At 40.9% G+C, this 19773-nt stretch overlaps 1 protein-coding gene across 1 annotated transcript in view; it reads left to right on the top strand.

Moving 5' to 3' along the window:
• gtf3c3 (general transcription factor IIIC, polypeptide 3) overlaps positions 1-19773 on the top strand; it is a 61269-nt gene that overhangs the window by 10956 nt on the left and 30540 nt on the right. The window contains exons 4-8 of the mRNA XM_060828013.1: positions 2357-2480; positions 4321-4512; positions 13208-13373; positions 16551-16698; positions 19004-19079. Of these exons, the coding sequence (XP_060683996.1) occupies positions 2357-2480; positions 4321-4512; positions 13208-13373; positions 16551-16698; positions 19004-19079 (706 nt within the window). The remainder of the gene's footprint in view (positions 1-2356; positions 2481-4320; positions 4513-13207; positions 13374-16550; positions 16699-19003; positions 19080-19773) is intronic.

Genomic DNA, 19773 nt, shown 5'->3' with positions numbered 1-19773 from the left:
AATTATTTTCAAGTCTGTTATCATGTTTTTTCCTGAAATTTCTTTATTCCACTAATATAAGGGAGGATGGGGACACAGTGTGCAATAGCATAAGTTAGCAACAAATGTTTTCTTAAAATAAAGGTGCTTAAAGTAAGCAAATAGTTAACTCCCAGGGAAGACAATTGATTCCTGTTCAATTGAGACTTTTAGCTGGGAATTGGATTAGCATCTGTTGAGAAGGAGACTTGAGAGTTATGAACATATTAACATTATTTTCAGAGGAGATAAGCAGATGAAGCCTATTCTTCTTAATGTATGGTTTGTGATGAGAACATAAGAACTAGGAGCATGAGTAAGCCAGCCCGCGCTTCGAGCCTGGTCCACCATTCAATAAGATTATGGCTGATCTTTTCATGGCCTCAGCTCCACGTACCCAACCTCTCCACATACCCCTGTAACCCTTAATTCATTTATTGTTTTAAAAAATCTATCTTAGCTTTAAAAACGTTTACTGAAATACTGTCAACTTTTTCACTGGGCAGGGAATTCCATAGATTCACAACCCTCTGGGTGAAGAAATTCCTTCTCAATTCAGTCCTAAATCTGTCCCCGTAATTTTGAGGCTATGCCTCCTTGTCTTAGTTTCACCTGCCAGTGGAAACATCCTCTCTAAGTCTATCTTATCTATTCCCTTCATAATTTCTTATATTTCTATAAGATCCCCCTCATCCTCTAAATTCCAATAAATATAATCCAAGTCTACTCCGTCTCTCCTCATAAGCCAACTTCCTCAACTCCAAATCAATCTAGTGAACCTCCTCTGCACCCCCTCTAGTGCAAGAACATCCTTTCTCAAGTATGGAGACCAAAATTGCACACAGTACTCCAGGTGTGGCCTCACCAGCATCTTGTACAGCTGCAACATAACTTCCCTGCTTTTAAACTCAACCCCTTTAGCAACGAAGGGCAAAATTCCATTTGCTTGGCTCTCTCTCTCTTAAGATTTCTCCAGCTTCCTCATTTCCCCTCCCCCCACCTTGTCTCAGTCGGTTCCCTCAACTCAGCACCGCCCTCCTAACCTGCAATCCTCTTCCTGACCTCTCCGCCCCCACCCCACTCCGGCCTATCACCCTCACCTTGACCTCCTTCCACCTATCCCACCTCCATCGCCCCTCCCCCTAGTCCCTCCTCCCTACCTTTTATCTCAGCCTGCTTGGCTCTCTCTCTCTTATTCCTGATGAAGGGCTTATGCTCGAAACGTCGAATTCTCTATTCCTGAGATGCTGCCTAACCTGCTGTGCTTTGACCAGCAACACATTTGCAGCTAATTACATGTTGTACCTACAGATGAGTTTTCTGTGATTCATGCACAAGGACACCTAAGTCTTTCTGCATAGCAGCATGCTGTAACTTTTTACCATTCAAAGAATGAAGAAAATTTACAGCCCAGGAACAGCTTGACCCCTCCAAGCCTGAGCCAATCCAAATGTATTGTCTAAACCTGTTGGTCAATTCCTAGGCATTTGTATCCCTCTGCTCACTACCTATTCATGCATCTGTTCAGATGCAATTTAAATGAATCTACCATGCCTGCCTCTGCTGGCAACGCGTTCCAAACGCTCACCATCCTCTGTGTGAAGTACTTACTGTGTGTATCCCTCTTAAACGTTCCACCTCTCACCTTGAAAGCGTGACCTCTCGTTAGGGAATCCGTCACCCTGGGAAAAAGCTTGTCTCTATCCACTTTGTCTTTTCAGGTCCCCCCTCAATCTCCTTTTTTCTAGTTAAAATAAACCTAACCTACTCAACCTCTCTTCATAGCTAGCACTTTCCATACCAGGCAACATCCTTGTAAACCTTCTCTGCATCCTCTCCAAAGCGCCCACATCCTTTTGGTAACGTGGTGCTCAGAACTGTACACAGTATTCTAAATGCGGCCGAACCAACGTCTTGTACAATTTTAACATGACCTGCCAGCTCTTATACTCAATACCCCGGCTGATGAAGGCAAGCATATCAAGTAATAGTCCTTTTCACTGTTGCTCCTACCAAAAATGGATGACTTCACATTTATTAACATTGTACTCCATCTGCCAGACCTTTGCCCACTCACTTAAAGTATCTATGTTATTCTGCAAAGTTTCATAGTCCACTACACATTTTGCTTTGCCACTCATCTTCGTGTCGTCTGCAAACTTTGACACACTACACTGTTTGTACCCTTGACTCCATATATGTTCAAATTGTTGAAAAGTTACAGTCATAAGTAGAATGTAGAAGTTTGAGTTTGTCGATATGGTACCTTTGAAGACTTGGGAATTTAACTTTAATCTTTTTGTTTTTCTCTCTGCCCTCATCGCCTCAAACATTTTAGGAGAGGCGTCCTCGGAGTAAACTCCCTAAAGCTTTGAGAGGTCTCATGGGAGAAGCTAATATTAGGTTTGCACGAGGAGACAGAGAAGAAGCAGTGATGATGTGTATGGAAATCATCAGACAAGGTACAAATGTTATTGGTTTATATGCTGTTTGAAGGTCAGACCATCATCTGCAAAATTATCAATCTCCAAACTCAGTGAAGTCACTTTGAAAAATATACTCGGGTATTAATTCAGAATTTCTTTTCATATTCATTCATGGTAATTTCCACATTTAGTAGTTTTCTGAAATCTCAGAAATGTGCCATCTGTATGTTCTGATGTCCGGTCCTAGTGCAACACAGGCTATAAAAGAATTGCAGTTCCCTGTCAGTGAGAAAGTGAACTCACATTTAATTTTTGATTGAAGGAGCAATGAATGTTGGAAAGATGGAGCTGCTTCTGTTCAATCACAGATTCTGGTTCTTCAAGACTTCACTTCCCCTAAGGCAGGTTCCCTCCTCCAGTTCTTGCTGCTCCTCCGACAGCAGAATCTTATAGCAACATGTGGGTTACATTGGGAAATGTGTCAGAATTGCATGAGAGGTCATTGGGAGCAACCCTTCAAGAAACTTGATGAAACTGACACTTAGTGAGGAACTATAAAATTTAGCCCGGAATTCATGACTGGATTCCTTATCACAAAAGAAAAATTTAGGCTTTTTTGTCTTTGGTCATACCTTTTCATATTTTTTTGTCTTCAGCCATTCTAATCCCTAACGTTAGGTTTCCCAGCCAGGGGAAACCTTTATTGTCATTCTCTGTCCTGTCAGTCCCATTCAGAATCTTGCATGTTTGAATGAGATCACCAATTATTTTCTCTCAGCTTCAGAAAAAGTAGATTCAATTTACTCAGTCTTTCATTCTAAGACACCTCTTTCATCCTATGAACAACTCGTTGTGACGTTTTGCAGTACCACCCTTGAGGTAAGCTTATTCTTTCTTTTAGATGTGAAGACAAAAACTGTATAACTGCACTCACACACAAGGTCTGTATAATTACAGCAATACTTGCTTTTTCTTAAAAGCAAGGTACAGTGGATGCTGGAGATCAGAAATAAAAACAGAACATGCTGGAGAAGCCTAGCAGGCATGTCAGCATCTGTGGAGAGAAAATACAATTAATATTGATTGATTAATTTATTATTGTCACGTACTAAGATGTGATTTCGCGTGCTATACAGATTGTACTGTACAAAGTGCATCAGGGTAGCGGAACAGAATGCAGAATACAGAGTTCCATCTGCGCAAAAGATGCAGAGTGAGATGTCAGAATTAACATTTGAGAAGTCCATTCAAAACTCAGTGAGCTGAGTTTCTCCAGCACCATACTTTTTATTTATTTCTTGCTGCTACTGTTCATAAATCTCTCTTTACTATGAGGGTAATTGGCTTTGCATGACCCAGAGTTTTCACAACCTTGCTGACATATTTGATACCAGAGTGAACTTCTCACCACATCTGCCTTAACTCTAAGTCTGTTCACTTTAACCTCCATAATACAACCAACTTTTCTCCTCATTCATCATGTCTCCTGCGAAAACCTTTGTCCATGTCTTTATTAATGTTAGACCTGACTATTCTATTGCAGACCTGACCAACTTATTATTTACTAAACTATATGAGCAAGAGCTGATCCAGAACACTTCAGCCTGAAACCTATCTCTGCCAACTCCCATTCATCCATCAGTCCTATGCTTCTTATCTATGTTACATATACTGGTTATTTTATTATGGTCTTTCAAATATCATTTGTATTGAGATTGATTCCATTGTCTCTCATTTAAAGAGTAGAAATGTAATATGTTTTGTGATATTGTGAACAATTTACTGCAATAAGCCACTTAGCACAGAGAGTGAAGTAACCTAATGTATTGTTCAAAACACTTTTGACACACTGTGCATAACTTCTTCTTTTGTCTAGCTCCTCTTGCCTATGAGCCCTTTTCCACTCTTGCAATGATTTATGAAGATCAAGGAGATATGGAAAAATCACTGCAGTTTGGACTAATTGCAGCTCATCTGAATCCAAGTGACCCAGAGGAGTGGGTAAAATTGGCTGAAATGTCCCTTGAACAAGACAATATCAAACAAGCTATTTTCTGTTATTCAAAAGGTACGGTAAATTCATCCCTGTTTTAGAAATTCTAACTTGAGTGCATGTTACAACCAATGTTTTTGGTTTTAGTGCCAAATTAATGTCAGAATCGTACCAGGCAATGCATAAAGTAAGGCGCGGCTTCAGTGCAGCTACTCCACAGGCTGCTCGGCAATGAAGGCATTATGACGTGGGTATAGTTAGGAATATTGCAGTAACAGATCAGAGCAAACCTTTGTGGCTGTATCACTTACAGTTGTGAGTAGCGGGGAACAACCGGGCAACTATTCTGTGGAGATAGGACACAAATCACTAGACTCTGTGCTGCTTTGGGCCCCCTCAGTCCTGGGCTGAGCAAAGCAACCCCCCCCCACCCCAAAAAAGAAAAAAAGAGACCTTAGGGCTCCAGTTGGAGGGCCATGAATTATCCCTTCTCCCAGTCCATGGATATGGCTTTGGGAAGGAATATGCTCATTTTCAATCACATAAAGCTCAACAAGTGACTGTAGGAGATGACATGGATGTATTCGAATGTTTCTTCAGTTAAAAGTGCCAAGTAGATAATTTTGTACATCTTCCTGAGGTCCCCATTTGTCACAGCTAGTAGAACAAAGTACAGTCTCTATTATTGCAGATAAAAATGGTCAAGAGGTTTACAGTTTCACAGTAGCTGACAGTACCTAAATTTTCAGCATTTGAGTTAGCACTTTTTTCTTTAATATTCCAAGACTAGTTGTAAAAATACAAGCATTTTGGATATTCAAAAACATAAGTTTTTAAAAAAATATTAATGTGCTGAAATAGAACCATAGAGTCATACAACATGGAAACAAACCTTTTAATCCAACTTGTCTGTGCTGACCAGACATTACAATCTGACCTAGTCCCATTTGCCAGCATTTGGCCCATATCCCTCTAAACCCTTCCTATTCATATACTCATTCAGATGCCTTTTAAATGTTGTAATTGTACCAGCCTCCAACACCTCCTCTACTAGCTCCCTTCATTCACCCTCTGTGTGAAAAAGGTACCGCTCAGGTCTTTTCTAAATTTTTTTCCCCTCTCACCTTAAATCTATGTCCTCTAGTTTTGGACTCACCCATCCCAGGAAAAGAAACTTGGCTAGTTACCCTATCCATACCCCTCATGATTTTAGAAACCTCTAAAGGGTCACCCCTCAGTCTCCTGTGCTCCAGGGAAAAAAAGCCCCAGCCTATTCTGTCTCTCCCTATAGCTCAAACACTCCAATTCTGGCAACATCATTGTTAAACTTAAGAAAAGATTTACAATGTCCTCCTTATAGAAGGACGACCAGAATTGTACACAACATACCGAAAATGGCCTCACCAATGTCCTGTATAACAGCATCGTGACATCCCAACTCTTATACTCAGTATTATGACCAATGAAAACAAGTGTGTCAAACGTGTACTTCACTCTGTCTACCTGCAACTCCACTTTCAAGGAATTATGCACCTGCATCCCTGGTCTATTTGTTCAGCATTATTCCCAGGTCCTACCTTTAAAGATATAAGTCCTTCCCTGGTTTGCCTTACCAAAATGCAACACCTCACATTAAGTTCCATCTGCCGCTCCTTGGCCCATTTGATCAAGGTCCCTTTGTACTCTGAGATAATCATCTTCACTGTCCACCAAACTACCTATTTTGGTGTCAACTGCTAACTTACCAACCATACCTTCTATATTCACATCCAAATAATTTATATAAATGACAAAAAAGCAGTGGACCCAGCACTGATCCTTTGGCACACCACTGGTCATAGGCCTCCAGTCTGAAAAACATCCCTCCACCAACACCCCCTATCTTCTATCTTCAAGACAAATCTATACTCATTGGCTTGCTCCCCATGGATCCCATGTGATCTAACCTTACTAACCAGTTTCACCAATTGTTTGCATATGTTGGTAGAGGGGTACTGGGCTGATAACTGGCAGATGGAATCCAACCTGGAAAAGTGAGAAGTGATTCATTTTGGAAGATAGAAATTGAATGCAGAATACTGGGTTAAAGGCAGGATTCTTGGCACTGTGGAGGAATGGAGGGATCTTGGGTCCATGTCCATAGATCCCTCTAAGTTGCCACCTTAGTTTGATAGGGTTGTTAAGGTGTATAGTGTGTTGGCTTTCATTAGCAGGGGAATTGAGTTTAAGAGCCATGAAGTTATGCTGCACTTCTGGAGAGCCCTGGTTAGACCACACTTGGAACATTGTGTTCAGTTCTGGTTACCTCATTAGAGGAAGGGTGTGGAAGCTTTAGAGAGGGTGCAGAGGAGATTTACTGGGATTCTGCCTGGACTGGTGGGCTTGTCCTATGAAGGAAGGTTGAGGGAGCTAAGGCTTTTCTCATTGGAGCAAAGAAGGGTGAGAGGTGACTTGACAATGATGCACGAGATGATGAGAGGTATAGATAGAGTGGATAATCATAGGCTTTTTCCCTAGGACAGAATGGCTATCACAAGGGGGCATAATTTTAAGATGATTGGAAGAAGGTTTAGAAGACATGTCACAAGTCAGTTCTTTACACTGAGATGGTGGGTGCATGGAATGCACTGGCAGTGGAGGTAGTAGAGTCAGATACATTAGGGACATTTATGCAACTCTTGGATAGGCACATGGATGATAGTAAAATGAAGGATACATAGGTTAGTTTGATCTTAGAGTAGGATAAAAGGTCGGCACAACATCAAGGGCCGATGAGCCTGTACTGTGCTGGGTAAAAACAATGACTGCAGATGCTGGAAACCAGAGTTCAGATCAGAGTGGTGCTGGAAAAGCACAGCAGTTCAGGCAGCATTCATGGAGCAGTAAAATCGACGTTTCGGGCAAAAGCCTTTCACCAGGAATACAGGCAGAGTGCCTGAAGGGTGGAAAGATGTGCTGTACTAATCTATGTTCTATGTTCTATGTTCTAATCAGTCTACCATGTGGAACCTTGTCAAATGCTTTGACGTATATATAGACAATGTATACTGCTCTGCCTTCATCAGTCTCAACTGTCACCTCTTAAAGAAATTCAATCCAGTTATTAAGACACGATTTCCCATGTACAAAGCCATGCTGACTATCTTCAAGCAGACCTTGCCTTTCCATGTGAATCCTGTCCCTCTGAATGCCTCCAATAACTTGCCCATCAGTGGCAGAAGGCTCACTGGTCTGTAGTTCCCTGGCTTTTCCTTATCGCCTTTCTTCAAAAAAATGGCACCATACTAGCTAACCTCCAGTCTTCTGGCACCTTACCGATGGGTATTGATGATACAATATCTCAGCAAGGGGCCCAGCAATCTCTTTCTTAGCTTCCCTCAAAGTTCAGGGAAACACCTGATCAGGTCCCTTGCATTTATCTACCTTATTGTGTTTTAAGATTTCTTGCACTTCTTAAGACTTCTGTTACATGGACACTTTTCAAGGTATCACTATTTATTTCTCCAAGTTCTCTAGCTTTCATGACACTCCCTACAATAAATACTGACGCGAAATACTCATTTAGTATCTCTCCTATCCCCTGTGATTCCACACATAAATAGCCATGTTGATGTTAAGGGGCTCTATGTTATCCCTAGACACTCTTTCGTTCTTTTAATGTATTTATAGAATGCCTTTGGATTCTCCTTAACTGTATTTGGCAAAGCTGTCTCATGTCCCTTTTTTGCCCTCCTGATTCCCCTCTTAAGTATACCCCTACTGCCCTTATACATTTCTAGGGAATTCACTCGATCCCAGTTGTCTATACATGATAAATGCCTCCTTTTGCTTGGCCAGAGTCTCAATTTCTCTTGTCATCCAGCATTCCCTACACATACCAGGCTTGCCCACCACACTAACTGGAACATACTATCTCTGATCTCGCATAATAGGCGGTATAGTGGCTTAGTGGTTGGCACTGCTGCCTGACAGTGTCAGGAATGGAGTTTGTGCATACTGCCCGTGTCTGCGTGGGTTTCCTCTGGGTGCTCCAGTTTCCTCCCACAATCCAAAGATGTGCAAATTAGGTGAGTTGGCCATGCTAAATTGCCTATAGTGTTCATGGATGTGTAGGCAAGGTGCATTAGTCAGAAGAAATGGAGAGTAATAGGTGTCGGGGAATGGGTCTGGGTGGGATACTTTTCAGAGGGTCAGTGTGGACTTGTTCAGCCACATGGCCTGTTTCCACACTGTAGGCCTACCACTTCTCAACTGTCCCTTTGTCTGTGAAAAGCCTCCCTGAATTAACTTCTGAAAATTCCTGTCTAATGCCATCAAAACTGGCTTTACTCCAATTTTTGATCAGTTCAATCCTTTTCCTTAGCTATTTTAAAACTAATAGAATTATGATCACTTGCACCAAAGTGCTCCCTCGCTGACACGTTAGTCACTTGTCCTGCCTTATTTCCCAACAGAAGGTCAAGTATTGCTCCTGGTCTCCTAGGTACATCTGCATTTTGAATAACAACATTTTCTTGTATACCCTGAACAAATTCTTCCCCATCCAAGCCCTAAGCCCTCTGACAGTCCTCATCTATGTTTACAAAGTTAAAATATCCTACTATTATAACCCTATTTTTCTTACAGATATCTAAGATCACTTGACGTATTTGCTTCTTAATTTCCTGCTGACTATTGGGGGGTCTGAAATACAATCCCAACAAAGTGGTCATCCCTTTCTTAAGTTCCACCCATATAACTTCACTGGATCTCCAAGGAATATCCTCCCTAAGTATGGTTGTAATGTTCTCCCTAACCGAAAACAGCACTCCCCCTTCCTCTCTTGCCTTCCTTTCTATCCTGCCTGTAGCATCTATACCCCAGAACATTGAGCTGCCAGTCCTGTCTGTTCCTGAGCTACATTTATATAATAGTTGAGATATCTCACTCCCATTTTCCCAACTATGCCTAAAGTTCATCTGCGTTTCCTGTCTGGCCTCTTGCACTGACAGCAATGTAGATTAATTTATCAGTCTTACCTCGTTCTCTGCTGAGCTTTCGTTTAACTTGACTACTTGACTTGCTCCCCTTATCAACTGTACCAGCTTCAGCCTTTTCTCTTTTCCCACATTGCTTTTTCCAGCCAACATGTGTGCACGCATAAACATGTACACACATGCACACGTGCGTGCGTGCATATACACACACGCACACACAGAGCCCCCTCCAGGTCCAAATAAAACTAGCAGATTTCCTCTTCCAATTTAGATTGAACATGCCCTTATACAGGTCATTTCTACCCCCGAAGAGATCCCAGTGGTCTACAAATGTGAACCCTTGCCCCCTTGCACCAGCTCCTCAGCCACGCATTCATTTGCTCTGTCCTCCTTTTCCTACTCTTACGAGCATATGCACTGGTAGTAGTCCAGATATTACAACCCTTAAGAACCTACTTTCTAAGTTTCCTTTGTCTCTCGACAGCACCTCATCCCTTTCCTTACATATGTCTTTGGTCCCAATATGCACAATTGCCTCCTGCAGGTCACTCTCCCCTTTCAGAATATTCTGCACTGTGTCTGAGACATTCTTGACCCTGGCACCAGAGAGGCAATACACCATCCTAACATCTCACTGATGAGCACAGAAACATCTGTCTGTGCCCCAGACTATAGAGTCCCCTATTACAATTGCTCGCTTGGAACCTGACACACTCCATATTCCAGAAGAACCAATCACAGTAACAGAATCCTGGTTGTCAGTGCTGTACACCCCTGAGAGTCCATCAACCCCTACAATATACAAATAGCAAAACTGTTTGAGATGGTGATAACACAAGAGGCTCCTTCACTACCTGGCTACCTCTCCTACCACTCCAATCGGTTAACCTGACTGTATCTTTGTTGTATGCACCTTCCTGAAACTGGTATCCATCACACCCCATTGCTCTTATAAGCTCCTATTGCCACTAACTGCTGCTCCAAATGATCCATGTGAGATTTGCAACTAAACACACTTCTTGCAGACATTGTTTCCAGGAACATTCAAATTCTCCCTGATCTCCCACATCTGACAGGAAGAGTACAGCACCCTATTAAAAACCACTTCTGCCTGTGTAACACCCAGAAATTACCTAAAAACAAATACAACACACTTTGCTTAAAATGCAGCGCTCGTACAGTCTTACTGCTCTGGGATAACAATTTTTTATATAGATACTTTTATTGGGAATTTAACATTTTGACAAATTTACAAAAATAAGCAGAATTTTCAAGCACAAACATTAATATAAAAATAGATCTTAAATATATAATCATCAAAATTCAACTAATCCACAATCATCCAGAGTGTATAGTTGAGTTGCTTACATCCTTCAAATAAGAGAAAATGTTCTCTAATACACTCATAACAGTATGATAAAAAGGAAGCTATTTCCAAACAATAAGAACAAAAAAAAATTAAACATGTTTGAGTGGAGATCTTCCCCCTTGTTCTCAGGGGGCCATACTACCTTTCCAACGTTCCACCATATCCTCTCCCAAACAGTGTCCCACCCTTGACCCGGGCGCTCCTTAATAGGATTTAGATATAATACCGAGCTAGAGTTAACAGTGAGCGCCGCACCCCCACCCCTCCCCACCCATACCTGAGTATATCTAATAGCATCAATGCCATGTACAAACACACATAACTATAAAATTACAACTCCAACAGATTACAGTTAAGTATAATAACATAGCAAGGAAGACAACCCCGCTCCCAGAGGCAAAAGTAAAGTAGAATAAAGTATCCATTTCTCCCCACGGAGTGTGGGAGAGGCAAGCCAACATAAATTGTCTCTTACGATTTATTTAACCTAGTCTAAAAGTTTCTTGGCCTCTTCTGATGATCTAAAATTATACTCGGATCCTTCGTGGGTAAAGCATAACGTCGCTGGGTAGCGTAAGGTGTATTGAATATCTAAGTCCCTTAAACATTTCTTCACCTCATCAAACGCCTTCCTTCTTCGTGCCAAAGCCGGGGAGAAGTCCTGAAATAACATAATCTTGGATCCTTCATGAATCATAGCTTTAGGATCCTTTCCAAGCTTTCTGGAGGCATCCAGGAGTATCTGCCTCTCTCTATAACTCTGCAGCCGGAACAGGACCGGGCGTGGGTGCTGGTTTGGGCCAGATCCGCGTACTGCGACCCGGTAGGCCCACTCCACCCTTACCCGGTCAGTTTCAGCCCCCAGGTTTAAAAGCTGGGGCAGCCATCGTTCCAGAAATGCTGCTAACTGTCCCTTCCCTTCTTGCTCTTGAAGGCCCAGCAACCGAATATTTTTTCTCCGATTTCTGTTGTCAATATCATCGATGTAAATTTCAAAGGCCCTGATTCTCTGCTCCAGAGCTCGCACCTGCTCTGCAGCTGTTTGAGCTGCAGCCTCGGAGGTCGTGGCCTTTAGTTCTGCCCCCTCCACTCGGCCCTGCAGTTCCTCCATGGTTTGATTCTGTTTCTGCAGCTTTTCTTCGAATGCATTCCATCTCTGTCGGGATTCTGCGATGAAATTGACGAGTGTCGATTCCAATCTGGCAATCATCTCTATAAGGCCTGTTTTTACATCAGCTGCAGCCGGAGGAGAGGAGGGTGGGGGAGGGGTCTTTGTTTTCTGAGAGCTGCGGGGTCCCTTTGATTTACTCATTATCCACTCAGTATTAGACTATTTAAATATAATATTCAGCAGCTAATTAAGATTAAAGAAATTTTTTGGGTGGTTTGGCAAGTGTGGTGGGGGCAGGAAACCCACTTTACCCAGGTTTTGGGAAGGGCTCTGTAGACTCAGACTTGCTGAGTCGCCGCCATCTTGGATCTCCCCCGGGATAACAATTTTTAATAGTAAAAGTCAATCACGAAATAGATTTTAGTATACCTTAAATGCCCTAATCTTACTCACCATTAACAATTTAAAAATGAAGAATTAGAAGTTTTATAAGTTTTAAAAATCAAATACTTAGCTTATCAAGCTCAAAAACCAAAGGTTGTCCTCTTCTGTAGTTTCAGGCAGTGATTTTTTTTCTAAATCAATGTAACCTCTGCAGAGCTGAGACCTACCATGTCAGTGATGAAACCTTACTGCTTATTTGTTGTTTTAGTGAAAGCCCATCTCCAGAGCCCTTGTGCAATTTCTCAGACTGACAGCTGTGAAACTACACTTGTTGTCCAAGTTACTTTTGGGTGCTGGCTTTCACCCTGGCTTTCAATATCAATCAAATGTCAATCAAACTTCTGATCCTCTGTCTTCTGAAGTATTTGGCTTTATTAAATGTAGAAAATCCTGGCAGAATTATTGCTGCACTGTGTTTGACCTTTACTGTAATTCTACAAACCTATCCTTTTGAAACTGGAATTGCTTGAAACTTAGCAATTCTTTTTTCTGTTGCATGATAGAGTGGTTAAGTTATACAACAGTAATTTGAAGGGTGAGACGGGTGAGACAGCCAAAGCTGTAGGAGCATAAGTAGACCATTCAGCCATAAAAGCAATGCAGTTAATTTCTGCTGGAATTGACTAAAAGTATTTGTAGTATGTTCTTTTGTCTGTGCAACTCTTTAAACTTGTGGAAAAATTATTGGACAACTTCAGTGGGAAAAATACATGGAATAAAATTGAGCTAAAAACTTATCATACAATTCCTAATTATTTATATTTCACAATTTGAAGGTTGCGTGGACGCGAGGAGTGTACTTGTGTTATGTAACCTTGAATTGTAAAAATGATTTATTATACACAAAGCTGATTTGTTTTTAAAATGTAGCCATAAAATATGACACAACAAACGTACGGTACCTGTGGGAGCGTTGCAGTCTCTATGAACAATTGGGTGAACACAAACTAGCTATGGATGGATATAGGCGCATCCTGAACATTCTGCCACCTACTGACGGGGAGCATTTTATGCAGTTGGCCAGAGATATGGCAAAGTAAGTTTTCACAGACCAACTGCTTTTCTCTTTTTTTTAATTAACAAGCACACTGCTCTACCTGACTAAATAATTTATACTTTGATTAATAAATTTTCAAACATTATATCAGCTGATTTGCTTTATTCAGTTCATGGGATGTGGTGTCGCTGGTTGGGCCAGCATGTATTTCCCATCCCTGATTGTCCAGGAGAAGGTGGTGGTGAGTGTTTTCTCCATTTAATGCATTCACTCAAACTACATGAGAATGTGAAAAAGTAAATGTATTTTTGACAGTGCAAAATTCACTTTTAGATTTTTGCTTTCAATACATTTTTAAAAAATCACTTAAAAGATCCTTATGAAAAACAATACCAGCATTTGTTTGTACACAGCACAATTTCTTTGTTTTAATGGAATATGAGTGTTATGTCACCATTTGTTACCTATCTGTAATTGGGTGAATTAAGTGGCTTGCTAGGGCATTTCAGTGGGCATTAACGTGTCAGTGACATTGAGAGTCTAGCATTGCATTCCTAATCTAAGTGTAGGTGCTGTCTAGGTAGCAGCATTCACTTAATTCCTTTCTACATAATGATTGAACTGCACATAATTAACATTCGAAATTAAGTTATGTAACTGTGATCTATTGGTAACATATCTTTAGTAAGGTTACTGCTACTTGTTGAACAAAAATATACCAATTTGTGTATTAAATTATGTATTAGAAGATGTTTTGCATATTCTGATTAAAATATATTTTTGTGTTCAGCAACACAAAGTCCATTTGCTTATGAATTACACACTTACAAATTTTCTCCATGCAATATATTGTATACAGAAGTAAATTGTAGAGAAAGCATCATAGAGGAGCATGTTTTTGTTAGATAGCAATATCCCTTTTTTGTACTATACATTTTTAAGCTTTTCATCTTAAATCAGTGTCAAAATGTAATTTTTTGATTTCCCATTTTGTGCTGCTTTGCTGTATTAATGTACAAGAAAATCATCTAGTTTGAGTACCTCCTTTGTGGAGTGGGGATGCAGGGAGATGTGTATTGTTTGTATAATACTTGTTTGCAGCATATCAATGACATTCAGAAAGGAGAACTTAGAGGTCCTGATGTACCCATAACATTGCACCTTTGTTCTTCTGATTTATGACTCTCCCTGTTTTATTCTGTCTCTTTGCACCCTCAGAACCTACTCAGGATCTTAAAGCCACCCTCTGTCCTCCTGTAGTGTCTTTTTTTACCCTGCAATATCTGACTTCCTGGCCTGTTTAACATTGATCCACATATCTCTTCCCCTCACTTGATGTTATTACATTCTGTAATTTCTTCCTACTGCTTATTTTCTTCATGGTGTTGATTCTCTTACTGGCCCTTCAACCATCATTCTTCTATTTCATGCATGATGTTGATCTCATATCCTCTTTTGTTAAATATGTACGTTCTTTTCCTGTTAACTGCTTCCCTATTGCCTTGTGACTAAAGCTGCAGTTACCCTCCACTCACTGGACACACACCTATTAGATTTCATACTCTGCTTAGAGTCTGGCATCTAACCCTTGCTTTGAATCTGGTATGTCTGTCATCTTATGTCTGTGGTCAGCAAAGTTTTGGCAAGAATTCCGAGGGATAGGATTTATGACTATTGGGCAAAGCACAGTGTGATTGAAGGCAGTCAGCATGGCTTTGTGAAGGGGTAGGTCATGCCTCGCAAATCTTACTGAGTTCTTTGAGGCGGTGATAAGACAATCAACGAAGGTCAAGCAATGGATGTGGTGTATGTGGACTTCAGCAAGGCATTTAATAAGGTTCCCCATGGTAGGCTCATTCATAAAATCAGGAAGTATGGGATACATGGCGATTTGGCTATCTGGATTCAGAATTGGCTGGCTGACAGAAGGCAGAGAGTGGTTGTAGATGGAAAGTATTCTGCCTAGAGGTCAGTGTTGGGTGGGGTCCCGGAGGGCTCTGTTCTTGGGCCTCAGCTCTTTGTAGTTCTTATAAATGACTTGGATGAGGAGGTTGAGAGGTGGGTTAGTAAATTTGCAGATGACACAATAGTACCATCAATAGTATAGAGGGCTACTGCAGGCTGCAACGCGACATAGACAGGATGCAGAGCTGGGCTGAGAAATGGCAGATGGAGTTCAACCTGGATAAATGTGAAGTGATGCATTTTGGAAGATCGAATTCAAATGCTGAATATAGGATTAAAGACAAGATTCTTGGCAGTGTGGAGGAACAGAGGGATCTGGATGTGCAACTACATAGATTCGTAAAGTTGCCACCCAAATGGGTAGGTTTGTTAAGAAAGCATATGGTGTTTTGGCTTTCATTAACAGGGGGATCGAGTTTAAGAGCCACAAGGTTTTGCTACAGCTCTACAAGTCCCTGGTGAGACCACACTTGGAATATTGTGTCCAGTTCTGGTTGCCCTTCAATAGGAAAGATACAGAGGCTTTGGAGAGGGTGCAAAGAAGGTTTACCAGGATACTGTCTGGACTGGAGGGCTTGCCTTATGAAGAAAGGTTGAATAAGCTTGGACTTTTCTCTCTGGAGAGAAGGAGGAAGAGAGGAGACCTGATCGAAGTATACAAGATAATGAGTCGGATAGATAGAGCCAGTAGCCAGGGCAGGATTGATTGGTATGAGGAGTCATGGTTTGAAGGTATTAGGAGGAAGGTATAAAGGAGACATCAGAGGTAGGTTCTTTACGCAGAGAGTTGTGAATGCATGGAATGCGTTGCCAGCTGTGGTGGTGTAAGCAGAGTCATTGTGGACATGTACATGGATAGCAGTGAGTTGAGGCGTGTGTAGATTAAGTTATTGTATTTTACATTAGGATTAAATTCCAGCACAACATTGTGGATCAAAAGGCCTGTTCCGTGCTGTACTTTTCTATGTTCTATGTACCTCCTCACCTAAATCTAGCTTTCCTGTATTAGGCTAGGAAGTAGCAAGTTAGAGAAAAGATTTCTAGCAATAACATTTACTTAGTCTCATCAAAACTTTGCAGCTAGGGCTGAGAATGCATTTCATTGTGACTAAAATGATTTCTGAGTTTTGACCTGAACAGAATCTCTTTCCGTATCTTTCTTTCTGGAGTTGAAGGAAATGTTTGACTGCATTCCTGTAGAAGCTAGTTTTATGATTTATAAATAAAACTATAAAATGTAACCCTTTTCAGAAGCTATTATGAAACCAATGATATTACGTCAGCCATTGGTGTGATGGAAGAGGCTCTCAGCAAACATCAGAACCTGGTTTCGGCTGAGGATGTTAACATGGCAGCTGAATTGTATCTGTCCAGCAAGCAATATGATAAAACTTTGGAGGTAAGGCATGTATGAACAAAAAAAAAGTGAAGAAAATCTTTTTCCATCTATTGTACCCCAGAGCAATAGCTCTGCTGAGTCAGACACCCAGATAACCAGAACATAGGTTTGTGGGTGGCACAGTGGCACAGTGGTTAGCACTGCTGCCTCACAGCGCCAGAGACCAGGGTTCAATTCCCGCCTCAGGTGACTATCTGTGTGGAGTTTGCACATTCTCCCCGTGTCTGCGTGGGTTTCCTCCCGGTGCTCCGGTTTCCTCCCACAATCCAAAAATGAATTGGCCATGCTAAATTGCCCGTAGTGTTAGGTGAAGGGGTAAATGTAGGAGAATGGGTCTGGATGGGTCATGCTTCGGCGGGTCGGTGTGGACTTGTTGGGCCGAAGGGCCTGTTTCCACACTAAGTAATCTAATCTAATCTAGAAATAACGATATTTGATTCATCATTCACGTGTATTAGAATATAACTTTTAGTTTTAGCAATTAAAGTTTTAGCTATAGAAAATGCACCTCTGAAGTGAAAACAATTAAAACAAACTTGGAGTATATTACACTGAAAAGGCTGAGACCATGTTGACATAAGAGAAAAACTGCGAGAAAAGTAAGATCAAAAAACAGCAGATGGGTTTATTTCATTAAACAAATGGATGAATGACATCAGCAATGTTTGCAGCAAGGGCAGTTCAGAGAAAAAGTTTTGTTTTGGGGTTAAAGTTAAATTAGTTTAAAAGTATTCTGTTAACCATGTAGCGTTGTAAAATCAATTTCTTCCATCAAGAGTAAAGAAGGCGTTTTTAAATGAGAGATACTTAATCTAAATGTCTGTTCATGGACATTCCAGTGTGTGCTGTGTCATCGTGAAGATGGGTTGAACTCGGAGAGGTTCCCTGAGTTCAAGTTATCTGGATAGTTGCTAAGAGAGCTAATTGCAGAATGTCCCATTGTGTGCAATTTGCAGCTCACCAAGTGAAGACAGCCAAAGTATGGAATGCAGATAGAAAGTTCACTTCATCATTTGTCACATGGAGTGGGAAGGGTTTAAACTTAGTTTGGATTTCATGAGGGGAAAAAAAACTAGAAGATTGCCTTTTTTTGAAACTAGTGGAAAAATATATGGATATTTCTGCAGAGTCTTGTGGCAAATGAAAGCACTTAGCAGATTAGCTTGCAAGTGATGAGAAGGCAACCATAATAAGGGTTTGAGGCATTCAGTAAAGAAGTGGCAATGAAAGTGTTACCTCTGAGAATAGCTTGTGTTGATGAAATTAAAGTTGTTTCCAGAGGGCTACATTTGAGTGGTCCTGACAGATGTAGGTAACTTTAAAGCTATTATTTTAAAAAAAAGTATTAAGAAGTATATATGTATTAAAAAAAATCCAAGAAAATTAAAATAAATTATTCATGTAAGAAAAGACAAGTCCACATAATCATTGATTTGAAGCACAGATAACAATGCCATTTTATTGTAAAAATAAATAAGACTGTGAGAGAAAAAGAACTTTAAACTTTGTGGTCTGGACTTCTGATTGACAGAATTTTGTTTATGTTTTATCTGCAGTATATGTGTAAAACCATTTCTCTTTTATCTGCCTTAATATTGATGAAGTGTATGTGTGTGTTTGGGGTTTTGAAGGGGTTTTGAAGTTTAAGTTGCATAAATTAGATCACTTCAACAAGAACTGTGAAAAGAAAAATTAAGTGTGCTACAATAAATAGAGCTATTTTTACTGTTTGTGAAGAAACCTGGTGTGAAATGCTTTTGCCCTGGATAGCATAAAGTATCTGTTAAATAAGTCACTTTGCATTTTGAAAACTTTGAGTCACCCAGTCAGAATTTGTTCTCACCAATATAGAGCCTGCACTATTTGTCTTTCTACAAATGCTGCTAGACCTGCTAGGTTTCTCCAGTACTTTCTGTTTTCAGATTCCAGTATCTGCAGTACATTCCTTGTATCTTTGTCTGTTCTACCTGGGAAGTCTTCACCGGCTAAGATTTGTCCAAGTGTGCAGTGTATTCCACTCTCCCTTTTCTTTTGCATGCAAGCTACTTTTCAGGCAATTACTCCCATACCTTTTGAATTGTCCCTTTAACATTTTCTTCCATCTGCTTAAAAATGTACCTGCTTCCTTCTCCCTTTTATTAAAGGAAGAATGAATTTTCTTTTCTGGTCCAACTGTTTTGCTGCTGACAAATTCTCGCATGTTAGAAGTGAGATATGAAGAAACGTAACTTGAAGATGTTTGTCACTCCTTTGATGAGTTTCATTTGTTTTCATTGTAACAGTTCTAATTTTCTTTGCTTTATAGATTATAACTAAGTTTACTGAAGTTGTGGTTGAAAAGGTTGTCATCACACAAGATCTTTCAGAGGAAACTGCAGAAGGTAAATGTATTTTCCCACTTATGGTAGATTTTGACCATTGTAGGTTCATAGATGAAGTAGTTGTGAACAAGATTAAGACTGAGAAAGTTAGATTCCCGATAGTGGGGAAACAGGCCATTTGGCCCAACAAGTCCACACTGACCCTCCGAAGAGCAAACCACCCAGACCCATTCCCCTACATTTACCCCTGCACCTAACACTATGGGCAATTTAGCATGGCCAGTTCACCTCACCTGCACATCTTTGGACTGAGGGAGGAAACCGGAGCACCCGGAAGAAACCCATGCAGACACGGGGAGAATGTGCAAACTCCGCACAGACAGTTGCCCAAGACCGGAATTGAACCCGGGTCCCTGGCGCTGTGAGGCAGCAGTACTAACCACTGAGCCACCATGCTGCCCCACGGTGGAGAAGTCTGAAGGTATTGTCTGAAGGTTTTGTTCCCCTTGCCAACCTCCATTCCCTAGCTATCAACTCTGGCAACATTCTGAAACTAAACGAGTCAGTTCGCAACTACATATTTGCATCATCATTAAGACCAGCTACTTCCATTTCTGTGACATTGTTTGACTTTGATCCTCTGGTTAGCTCATCTGTTGCTGAAACCTTATTCATGCTTCTGTTGCCTTTAGTCTTGACTATTCTAATTCACTTCCTGCTGGTTCCCAACACATTGCCCTCTGTAAACTTGAGG

The sequence above is a fragment of the Hemiscyllium ocellatum genome, chromosome 7 (genome assembly GCF_020745735.1).
Source record: "Hemiscyllium ocellatum isolate sHemOce1 chromosome 7, sHemOce1.pat.X.cur, whole genome shotgun sequence".
NCBI classification, from domain to species: domain Eukaryota; kingdom Metazoa; phylum Chordata; class Chondrichthyes; order Orectolobiformes; family Hemiscylliidae; genus Hemiscyllium; species Hemiscyllium ocellatum.
This window is presented reverse-complemented; position numbering and strand designations above follow the sequence as displayed.